We start from the raw sequence: 12,575 nt of genomic DNA, 5'->3' as shown, positions 1-12,575 counted from the left end.
TCCCTTTTCTCTGTTTCCTGGTGAAGGAACAAGTTTTGGGAAGCTAGATTTCATATATTTTTTTCCATTTTGTGTGACTGTCGGCTGTACTGACCTGTGGAAAGTTCTGGCATATCAGCTATGATGATGATTAGAAGTTAGCTATTTTGGTATCATGGTTAAACCAAGACAAAAAAAAAGATGCACATGTGATGTACATGTGCAGTAGACAAATGATAAAGATTTCGGAAAAATTTGATGATTTATTCAAGAGAGAGTGCTTCACATATTGAGCATGTCAGTTACACTTTGGTCCACCTCTAGCCCTTATGCAAGCAGTTAGTCAACTTGGCAATAATTGATAGATTTGTTGGATGTCCCTCTGAGGGATATCATGCCAAATTCTGTCCAGTTAACTCACTGGATCATCAAAATACTGAGCTGGCTTGAGGGCTGTGCCCATAATGCACCAAATGTTTCCAATTGGAGAGAGAGGTCTGGTGACCTTGCTGGCAGAGGTGTAGTTCAGCAAGCTCGAAGACAAACAGTAGAAAGCTCGAAGACAAACAGTAGAAACACTTGCTATGCATGCATGGACTGTGTGCTGCTAAAAAGTAAGTCCAGGATGGCGTGCCATGAAGAGCAACAGGAAGGAGCTTAGAATACTGTTGACATACCACTGTACTGTAAGGGTGCCACTGATGACCACCAAAGAAGTCCTTCTTTGAAAAGGAAATGGCACCCCAATCCATCACTCCTGGCTGTCTGGCAGTATGGTATCCCATCACTTTACGTGGTTTATCCAGACACATCTGTTCTGGTGATTGGGGCTCAGTTCGAAAGAGGACTCACTGCTTAAGACAGTTGTGCTCCAGTCAGTAAGATTTCTGGCTGATGATGTGTCTGGAAACACTCCATACAGCGGTGGAATACCAACTCGACCATTGCACACCATACAGCCTGACAACCAAGAATAGAATTTCTTTCAACAGTAGGATTGCTTTTGTTGTCATTTGTGGCATCCTTACAGCACAACTATTCTACACCCTGTTTTGTTGCCCTTCATGGCAAGCTATCCTGGTCTTACAGTTCACAAAGATAATGCCCGCCCACATACAATGAGAATGTCTGCTGCTTGCCAAAAAACATACAGTGGCCAGCAAGGTCGCCAGATCTCTCCCCAATTGAGAATGTTTGAAGCATTATAGGCAGGGCTGTTCAACCAACTCTGGATTTTGACTATCTAAAGTGCCAATTGGACAGGATTTGGACTGATATCCTTCAAGAGAACATCCAACAAATCTATCAATTAATGCCAAGATGAATAACCAACTCTGGATTTTGACTATCTAAAGTGCCAATTGGACAGGATTTGGACTGATATCCTTCAAGAGAACATCCAACAAATCTATCAATTAATGCCAAGATGAATAACTGGTTGCATAAGGGCCAGAGGTGGACCAATTGCTCAATTTGTGAAGCTCTTTCTCTTGAATAAGGTGTCCAGATTTTCTGAAACTGTAATCATTTGTTTGTCTGTACGTGTGTAGTGCATCTACTGATTTGCATCCCATTTGAATAATTCATTCATGGTGTGCCCTTTTCTTCTTAGTGTGTATTTCCCTGTATAAATATAGACATCTACTTCATTGCTGTAATACTTTCTTTTCCAGAGCTGGTCAGAGACAATACAATGGCTCAGTGAGTATTCACCAGAAATTAGGCCCCAAGAATTCCATCATAAAGCTATTTCAGCACTAGCTAGACTTACAGCAGTGTCTGTAGAACAGTTCCACAAGACTGCAGAATTACTGTTGGTAAAGGAAGATCGAGATCCATTCCAAGAGGCTCACTGTCTCCAAGAGTAACTATCTAGTTCTAGGAAAAGTTGTGTTTATTAGAAAAATAATTATTTTTTCTATGGTGTTTTTAATTTTGTTTCAGAATGACACTCTTATTGTCAGTCCACATCAGTATACTGGCTGCAAAATTTTCTGACACCTTGTCTTCTCGTGAAGAAGAAGAAGAAAACCCAGGATTAACGTCTGTTAGTGATATAATCACAAACATTTTTCTTGAGGTAAGCATTCTCTGAGCGGCGTGGATGTCACTGCGCTTTAAAAAATTCTCATTTAGGTTTCAAGATAAAAATATGTTAAGAGTTTGGTGAATTCCTTCTGACTGGTCTTCCTTTTCTTTCCTTTATTTATTTATCACCTGATGCTTGTGTTATGCTCAGTTTCCTTCTACCAGTAGCTAAAATGTTCTTTACATTTCTCCATACATTAATTTATGAAGCATTAGTGTTTTACCTAATTCTGCAATTGGAGTGTGTAGTCAATTAAGCTGTGTTTTTGGAGTTTTCAACACAACATTCACTGGAGTCTCACCTGTGACCTTTGTATAGTTAGGGCACAGTACATATTCACTCAGAGAAAACTGATTCATTTACATTATTGTGTGTACGCTGTAAACCCTTACGTATAGCACAGGCATTACCATTTTTTTTATTATTCTCCAGCCCCAAAAAACACACTACCATTATTCTAGAAATTACTTTAAACACTGACATTAAACTTTGATCATCATTCAACCTGCAATCCATTTTTCTGCCCAGGAAGGGGTTGTGTGAGTACTACATACTTCACTGAGAGATAAACTTGCTTCATGGAAACATCTAAACAGATCAGAATATTTCCTGACTGCATTATAAAACATTCCTGTGATAGCATTTTGTTTCAAAAGCAATTCAGTAGTATGTGCAATGTGCAAAAACACTTTGAAGAACAAAATTAACTCTTACTGATGTGCAGTTTATAAGTAGTGACAGTTCAGTAATATTTTAAGTTGACATTTTTTGTAGTTCTCACCTACCTTGCTCTAAATCAGCAAAATTTTGTAAAGTTCATAAACTATAACACCAGTATCAGCATTCAGAGTTCACTGACAACATTCTCTGTTTGTTGTAACATATAAGAATACTGATATTATTATGAAAAGGATAGATTGCTATTCACAATATAGTGGAGATGTCAAGTCGCAGATGGGCACAACAAGAAAACGAATAAAGAAGTAATCTTCGGGCCAGAAGGTCTTCTCAGTTAGACAACACTCGCACACCCATTCGCTCAAATGCAACTAGGACATAAATGACCACTGTCTCTGGCTGCTGAGGCAAGACTCAGCAGAACCAGGGGCATCTCTGAAAATGTCCAGCACAGCTCTGAACAAAACATTAGGAATGGAAAAGTTTCATGGACCATGACCATTTAAGCTGGAAGATTTACCAGCATTAATCTTCTGCTGTCTAGTTTTCACATTAATTCATTTGTAGAGAACCTTGTGTTCTCTCTACTTAATTCCTTAAAACTCTCCTTGTGTTCTACGTCCATTCATGACATCAGCTGAATTCCTTTGTTGAAGAGGAATTGGGTAACAAACACGATGTTCATGTTGTGTAATGTCTCTGCGTTACTGATTCACATACACAATATTTATTTATACACATTATGTGGACAGAAACAACTTAAACACTTGATGTCTCAGAAAACACTGCCCAAGGTCCAGAGATACTGTTTTTGCGATATTCATGGGGACGGAAGCCCATAGAGCTTGTGTCCCCACAAACATTTCTTCATTGATACAAATCTTTTTGTGGTGTTTTTTCTTGCTTTGACACCTTCTGTAATCTGTCTCCTTAGATAGTAGAATTCTTTTACTAAGTGTGCTTTGTCTTCTCTAATTTTGATATTTAAAAAGTTAGTAATCTACTTTCTACTAGGCTCCATCCCCCATCAAGAGAGATTATACTAACACATAGTTCCTGAAAAGGAGCAAGACTCTTTCCAGTAAGTGAATGGTTGATCTAATCTTGTAACGTTAACCAGCATACCCTTGCATTGTTGGTACTATAATGGCTGAAAGGAAGGGGAAACTACAGCCATTACATTTCCTGAAGACACTACTGTATGGTATAATAATACAATTATGACATTCTTATCTGTAAAATATTCTACAGACTGAAAGAATGTATAAAGCAATAAAAAATATTATTGATTGGCAACTCCATGGCATGTTGTGTGCACCATGACCAAATAGTGGATAGAATTGGAAAGAAAATCAGCATTGGCCGTATTTTGTTGTTTTTATTGTATGCAAAATCGATTTTCAGTCACTTAGTGACCATCCTCAGTGCTGTAATATACAATTAAAATTGGTAGGCACTGGTATCAAGCTATAACCACAGGCTTAGAGAAGCTTAGAGCTTGATACCAGTGCCTACCAATTTTAATTGTATATTACAGTAATGAGGATGGTCACTAAGTGACTGAAAATCGATTTTGCTGACAATGAAACAACAAAATACGGACAATGCTGATTTCCTTTCCAATAAAAAAAATCTGGATAATTAAGGGAGATGAAAAATTAATTGTTATAGGTGATTGGAAGTCAACAGAAAGAAAAGAAAGAGAAGGAAAACTTGTAGGTGACCAACATGGACTGGGAATGAAAGAGTAAGCTACTTGGTAGAATTGTGCACAGAGTGTAATTTAATGATTGTAAATGCTTGGTTTAAGTATCATAAAAGACAGCTTTATACATTGAAAATGTCTGGAGACACCAGAAGTTATCATATAGATCTTATAATGGTTAGATAGATGTTTTTGAACTAAGTTTAATATTGCAAAATATTCACAGGTGAGGATGTGCATTCTAACCATAACTTGTTTCTTATGCGCTGCAGGTTAAAATGTCCCAGTAGATATCCTTGGATAACAGATGTGACAATAAATTTTACTGATAAAATGGAGAAAATGTATAAATGAGGCAGACAAATACGAGTATCTAGGTTTAAATCATGAGCTAGGCTTGGAAGCAGGAATGGCTAGAGGAGAAACCCTAAGCTCAAGAAGCGTGCATGACTTTGACAAAAGTAGAGCATGTATATAAGAAAAATTAAAAGAAACATTTAAAGAGAAGTGAAGCATCTGTTTGAATATTAACATCAACAAAAGTGAAACGGAGATTATGGGGTCTAGTTGAACTAAATTAGATTATGCTAAGGGAATCAGCTTAGCAAGTAAGATGCTGAAAATAGTAGATGAGTTTTGTTATTTGGGCAGAAAAAAACTGATTATGGCCAAATTGGAAAGGATATAAAAGGCACACTGGCAATGGAAAGGAAAATGTTTCTGGAAAAGAAATATTTTGAGACCTAATATAAATTTAAGTTTTACAAAATACTTTCTGAATGTATTTGTTTTTGCAGTGTAGACTTGTATGGAAGTGAAAAGTGTATGATAAATACTACCGACATGGAGAGACTAGAAGCTTTGATGTTTAGTACTACAGAAGATTAGGTGAATACTTGTTGTTGTTGTTGTTGTCTTTAGTCCAGACACTGATTTGATGCAGCTCTATCCCTTGCAAGCTTCTTCATTTCCCAGTAATTACTGCACCCTACATCCTTCTGAATCTGCTAGCGTATTCATCTCTTGGTCTCCCTGTACGACTTTTACCCTCCACGCTACCCTCCAGTACTAAATTGGTGATCTCTTGATGCCTGAGAACATGTCATACCAACTGATCCCTTCTTCTAGACAGGTTATGCCACAAATTCTTCTTCTCCCCAATTCTATTCAGTACTGCCTCATTAGTTACAAAAACCTACCCATATAATCTTAAACATTCTTCTGTAGCACCACATTTTGAAAACTTCTATTCTCTTCTTGTCTAAACTATTTATTGTCCACGTTTCACATCCATACATGGCTACACTCGATACAAATACTTTGAGAGAAAACTTCCTGGCACATAAATATATACTTTGTTAACAAATTTCTCTTCTTCAGTAACTCTCTTCTTGCCATTGCCAGTCTACATTTTATATCCTCCCTACTTCGACCACCATCAGTTACTTTACTCCCCAAATAGCAAAACTCATCTACTACTTCAATTGTCTCATTTCCTAATCTAATTCCCTCAGCATCACCTGATTTAGTTAGATTACATTCCATTATCCTCAGTTTGCTTTTGTTGATGTTCATCTTATATCCTCCTTTCAAGACTGTCTATTCTGTTCAACTGCTCTTCAAGATCCTTTGCCGTCTCTGACAGAATTACAATGTCTTCGGCAAACCTCAAAGTTTTTATTTCTTCTCCATGGATTTTAATTCCTACTCCAAATTTTTCTTTTATTTCCTTTACTGCTTGCTCAATGTATAGATTGAATAACATCAGGGATAGGCTAAAACCTTGTCTCACTCCCTTCCCAACCACTGCTTCCCTTTCATGCCCTTCAGCTCTTATAATTACCATCTGGTTTCTGTACAAATTGTAAAAAGCCTTTCGCTCCTTGTGTTTGACCCCTTCAGAATTTTAAAGAGAATATTCTAGTCTACATTGTCAACAGCTTTCTCTAATTCTACAAATGCTAGAAATATAGGTTTGCCTTTCCTTAATCTAGCTTATAAGATAAGTTGTGTAGGGTCAGTATTGCCTCACATGTCCAACATTTCTACAGAATCCAAACTGATCTTCCCCATGGTCAGCTTCTACCAGTTTTTCCATTCATCTGTAAAGAATTCTTGTCAGTGGCTTATTAAACTGATAGTTCAGTAATTTTCACACCTGTCAACACTTAAATTTTTTGGGATTGGAATTATTATATTCTTCTTGAAGTCTGAGGGTACTTCACCTGTCTCATACATCTTGCTTACCAGATGGTAGAGTTTTGTCAAGGCTGGCTCTCCCAAGGCTATCAGTAGTTGTAATGAAATGTTGTCTACTCCCAGGACCTTGTTTCGACTTAGATCTTTCATTGCTCTGTCAAATTCTTCACGCAGTATCATATCTCCCATTGCATCTTCACCTACATCCTCTTCCATTTCCATAATATTGCCCTCAAGTACATTGCCCTTGTATAGACTCTCTATATACTCCTTCCGTCTTTCTGCTTTCCGATCTGGTTTTCCGTCTGAGATCTTGATATTCATACAAGTGGTTCTCCTTTTTCCAAAGGTATCTTTAATTTTCCTGTAGGCAGTATCTATCTTATCCCTAGTGATATATGCCTCTGCATCCTTACATTTGACCTCTAGCCATCCGCATTCAGCCACTTTGCACTTCCTGTCGATCTCATTTTTAAGACATTTGTATTCCTTTTGGCGTGCTTCATTTACTGTCGTTTTATATTTTCTCCTTTCATCAATTAAATTCAATCTCTCTTCTGTTACCCAAGGATTTCTACTAGCCCTCATCTTCTTACCTATTTGATCCTCTGCTGCCTTCACTATTTTATCCCTCAAAGCTACCCGTTCTTCTACTTCTGTATTTCTTTCCCCCATTATTGTCAATTGTTCCCCTAATGCTCCCTGTGAAACTCTCTACAAACTCTGGTTCTTTCATTTTATCCAGTTCTCATCTCCTTAAAGTCCCACCTATTTGCAGTTTCTGCAGTTTTAATCTATAGTTCATAACCAGCAGATTGTGGACAGTCCACATCTGCACCTGGAAATGTCTTACAATTTAAAACCTGGCTCCTAAATCTCTGTGTTACCATTATATAATCTATCTGAAACCTTCCCGTGTCTCCAGGCCTCTTCCACATACCCAGCCTTCTTTCATCGTTCTTAAACAAAGTGTTAGCTGTGATTAAGTTATGCTCTGTGAAAAATTCTACCAGGTGGTTTCCTCTTCTATTCCTTAACCCCATTCCATATTCACCAAATACTTTTCCTTCTGTTCTTTATCCGACTTTTGAATTCCAGTCCCCCATGACTATTAAATTTTCATCTCCTTTCGCTATCTCAATAATTTCTTTTATCTCATCATATATTTCTTCAATCTCATCATATATTTCTTCAATCTCATCATATATTTCTTCAATCTCATCATATATTTCTTCAATCTCATCATATATTTCTTCAATCTCATCATACATTTCTTCAATCTTTGTCGTCTCTGGAGCTAGTTGGCCTATAAACTTGTACTACTGTGGTAGGCATGGGCTTTATGCCTAGCTTGGCTACAATAATTTATTCACTATGCTGTTCATAGCATATTACCTGTGCTCCTAATTTTTTATTCATTATTAAATCTACTCCTGCATTACCCCTATTTGATTTTGTGTGTATAACCCTGTATTCACCTGACAAGATGTCTTGTTCCTCCTGCCACCGAACTTCACTAATTCCCACTATATCTTACTGTAACCTATCCGTTTCTCTTTTTAAATTTTCTAATCTACCTGCCCGATTAAGGGATCTGAGTTTCCATGCTCTAATCCATAGAACACCAGTTTTGCTCCTGTTGATAACGTCGTCGTCCTGAGTAGTCACCACCCAGAGATCTGAATGGGGGACTATTTTACCTCCGGAATATTTTCCGCAAGAGGCCGCCATCGTCATTTAACCATAGATTTAAAGCTCTATGCCCTCGGGAAAAATTACGGCTGTAGTTTCCCCTTGCTTTCAGCCATTCGTGGTACCAACACAGCAAGGCCGTTTTGGTTAATGTTAAAAGGCCAGATCAGTCAATCATCGAGACTGTTGCCCCTGACACTGCTGAAAAGGCTGCTGCCCCTCTTTAGGAACCATATGTTTGTCTGGCCTCTCAACAGATACCCCTCTGTTGTGGCTGCACCTACAGTACGTCTCTCTCTATTGCCGAGGCACGCAAGCTTCCTCATCAATGGTGGTGAATACATATGCATAACTAATGAAGTAGTACTGAATGAAAGAAATTTGTGGCACAGTTTGACTAAAAGAAGAGTTCTGTTAATGGGACACATCTTGAGACATCATGGAATCATCCATTTGGTAATGGAAGTAAGTTTGGGTGAGAGGTGGGGGTAAAAACTTTAGAGGTAGGCCGAGACATAACAGTAAGCAGGTTCAAGTAGATGCAAGCAATAGTTATGCAGATCTGAAGAAGCTTGTACAGGACTGATGAATGTGGAAAGCTGCATCAAATCAGTCTGTCTACTGAAACCAGAGCTACTTTCACGTTGCTTAGTTTATTCTCAGTCTATTTTTTTGTAGCAAGAAGTGTACCCACTGCTTTTAACATTTAGACAGTTTTCTTTTCATTCAGTGATGAGATATTTGTTGTTTCTGAAGCTTTGGTATCCATTCTCCATGCAACTTACACTAATTTCTTAATTTCGTCTCACTTCTTGAATTTCCTCTTTGTTTCAATGAATTACAACACTGTATTATGTCATTATTTCTTTTTTAAGGAGAATATCTTAATTTTCTGCTTGTATTTCTATCACTATGGGAATGCAAAATTTGAAGAGAAGCCCTGTATCAGTAATGAATATCTTATGGGGAAAGAGCAGGAAGTGTGGCAGTTGAGGCACTGAATTGCACTGAATCCATGAGATGATTCTTAAAGTATAGCAATGATTAAATTGCTCTGTGCTCAATACCACATAGTTTCAAATTTTATTCTTTTCCTACAGTTTGTATTCTTTCATTTTTCCTTCTCTTTCTTTTCCAACTGTCAAATTCTAGTTATCTGACACAATTACATTTGTGACTTCCTTAATGATCCTAATATTTTCTTTTATTCCATAATGAAGTCTTCCAATCTCCTTATCTCCAGAACTAGTTGACATATACACTTGTAGTACTGTAGTGTGCCTTGGCTTTGTGTCTGTCTTTTCTAGGATAATGTAGTCACTATGCTATTCTTAGTACTTTGCTGTGGATTCAATGACATATGAATCAAAATATTTTAATGCAGTTTTCCAATAAGATATATTTGGGCCATAAAATATTTGACAGTACAATCCACCTAAATACCCATGCTTTTTAAGACAGCACAGCTCTACTTCAGAACTAAATGATGTATTGAGTAGATAAGATTAGCACTTGTTCCATAGATCATGAATACGACACTTTGTAATGATGAGGAACATGTCAGGTTCCACATACCTGTCAACAGTTGTAGCCAGAAGCTGTTGATTATTATTTTATAACATGGAGCTGACTGTTTCTGTGGAAAGGTCACATTTAAGGTTGATAAAATTGTTAAAATTGCAACAGATAATATGAATTTTACTTTAGAGTGTTCTCAAATCTTGAAGAGAAAACTATAAACAGCATGACAGCCTATACAAAATCCAATGAAGTGTTTAATGCTTGATGTGAAGGTAATAGGGAACATGGGGATATGTTGGTGTAACAGTATTAGGTGCAGTAAGTCCAGTTTGAGTTTAGTATTTATAAAATGCAGATGTTTAGTGATCAGTGGTGTAGATGCAGTTTCAACTGAATACTAAACTTGTGCCCTAAATTTGCTGTAAAAAGAAAAGCCGCAGACTGAGAGTTGTAAGACTGTTCTGAATAAATGTATGTAATTTTTTTCATTTAAAAATACCCATGATGCTATTTTAACATTTATTTATTATGCCTGTTGGTTCTGGTCTTCAGTGTGAAAACTGGTCTGATGGAGCTGTGCAAGTGTCTTCATTTCTATCCAACTACTGCAACCTATATCTATTTGAACTGCTTGATGTATTCAAACCTTGGACTCCCTACAAAATTTTTAGATCTCTCACTTCCTTCTAATTATAGCTGATGTGCACTAAATTACCTAAAGTCTTTTCTTTAAGAACTCTGAACAATATTTTCACCTACTGAATCATGGAAAGTAATATTTCAACAGTATTTATAGGTAAATATGCAGCAGCAGATTGAAATAAAGAGCAACCCATTTTTCAATGATAGGAGGAATGGTAGCATCAGCTGTACATTTTTAATTGTTTGTTGCAGATAGATTTCAGCTACTGTTTAGCATCTCCATATAACCAAGTTATGATGACTCATTGTGAACATAAATGGTACCATTTGACATTACAGAAAAGAAATATCAATTTTTAAATGATGATTTTTATCTGTAGTGTCAATTGGTACCATGTGCTATTACATTCAGTATAAGTTGTCATGACTCGGATGCACTGCACTGAAAATAACTACACTGCGGCTGAAATTGACCTGCACAAAACAAATAAAAAATTTATGACTGATGCTGCTCTTCCTCCTATCATAATTCTCATCAATATGGCCATAAAGCATGCTGTTCCTGATGGGAACAAATCAGAAGAATCTGTTTTTTGATGTATCCACTGTACACATCCAAGCATTTTTCTTGACTTAAAGTGTGTGTGTGTGTGTGTGTGTGTGTGTGTGTGTGTGTGTGTGTGTGTGTGTGTGTGTGTGTGTTTCGCTCAAAAGGTACAAGACTCAACAGTTGAAATGTTGCTGGATACAGAACAGCTTCCATAATAAGCATTAATGCCTGGTGACTGACAGCAGCATTTAGTGCCAGTGTGTTCCATAGAAATAGGAAGTACATTTCTGGATAAAAAGTTGCCAATGCTATGTCAGTGATGATTTTGGATAATTGGTGGTTAGAATGAAATGCTTTATGTTCTTTAGAAGTATTGAACCTTTACATCCATTACCTTATTAGTGGTGTCTCATAATCTTCTGTCCAATGCCTGGTTATGTTTTAGCTGTCAGTACAGTTGTACTTTATTTATTAATGGAAGAATAAATAAAATAAGTATATACACTAATTACAGTGAGCTTTATTGAAATGTGACCAAGAGTTAAATATAAGATTGTGTACTGATCTTGATAATAAGATTTCATCAGTGTTTAATTTTGTTCCTTTAATGCATCCCTGAAAGCTTCTGAATTGATTTTTGACCCTTTTTTGTTCTAGGCCTCCAATAGCAGTTCTTATATAAAAGAAGCATTTCAACTCATTATACCAGTACTACAACTGGGTGTGAAGCCATAATATGAAAATGACTTAAAATATCATCACACTAATTGGAGTAACTGGTGTACTGTCATGTTATATGCAATAGCACAGAATCAATGTTTATTAAAACACCCAAGGAAATATTAACCTCAAGCTTTTGAGGATCCCTCTAACTCAAGATGAAAGCAAAATGGAACAGAGAAGATACCAAACAAAAAGATGGGCCACCCACTAAGTATTAATCCCAGTCCTGGTGTCCACTGTACCCTGCTCTGTCATTCTCTTCCTTCCCCCACCTCTCACTCTCTTGCTTCTGCAGAAGAGAGCCTGTTTTTAAAGTATTTAAGACGTCAGGTGTGCTACATTTTTCACTCTACTTGTTGACAGAGCTGTATTTATGTACCATTGCACCTAATAAATTATTAAAATGGTTATTGTCAAAGTTCAGTGTTGTCAAAAATTGTGTTACTCTTAGTGTTACTATTTTTTAACAGAACTGTCATCTTGTAAAGTTCTAAGCATTGTAGTTTATGTTATCAAAATATTCAGAATCAAATATATGTATTTGTTATTGTTGAGAAAAGAGAGAACACAAGTTTAAATAATTGATTAGTTTTTTTTACCCACATCTGACTTTCAGGTAGACAATGTGAAAGATAAATCGATGGAAAAATCGTTTCTTGCATGTTCAAACTGTAAATTTGCGAATGCTATTCCGAAATGAAATGTTCAAAAAAGGGGCACTGGATAAGCAAGATAAGATGATTTTATTTGATTGTGTATATGGCTGTTGCCAAGATGGTGAACACGACATTTGAATG

At 36.8% G+C, this 12,575-nt stretch overlaps 1 protein-coding gene across 1 annotated transcript in view; it reads left to right on the top strand.

The window, feature by feature from the left end:
* The window catches only part of LOC126281590 (protein FAM114A2), a 66,243-nt gene extending 53,917 nt beyond the window's left edge, over positions 1-12,326 (top strand). The window contains exons 7-9 of the mRNA XM_049980675.1: positions 1,653-1,843; positions 1,924-2,059; positions 11,713-12,326. Coding sequence (XP_049836632.1) covers positions 1,653-1,843; positions 1,924-2,059; positions 11,713-11,790 — 405 coding nt within the window. The 3' untranslated portion in view covers positions 11,791-12,326. The remainder of the gene's footprint in view (positions 1-1,652; positions 1,844-1,923; positions 2,060-11,712) is intronic.
* The last annotated feature ends 249 nt before the right edge of the window (positions 12,327-12,575 follow it).

This window comes from Schistocerca gregaria, chromosome 7 (assembly GCF_023897955.1).
Source record: "Schistocerca gregaria isolate iqSchGreg1 chromosome 7, iqSchGreg1.2, whole genome shotgun sequence".
NCBI lineage: Eukaryota > Metazoa > Arthropoda > Insecta > Orthoptera > Acrididae > Schistocerca > Schistocerca gregaria.
This window is presented reverse-complemented; position numbering and strand designations above follow the sequence as displayed.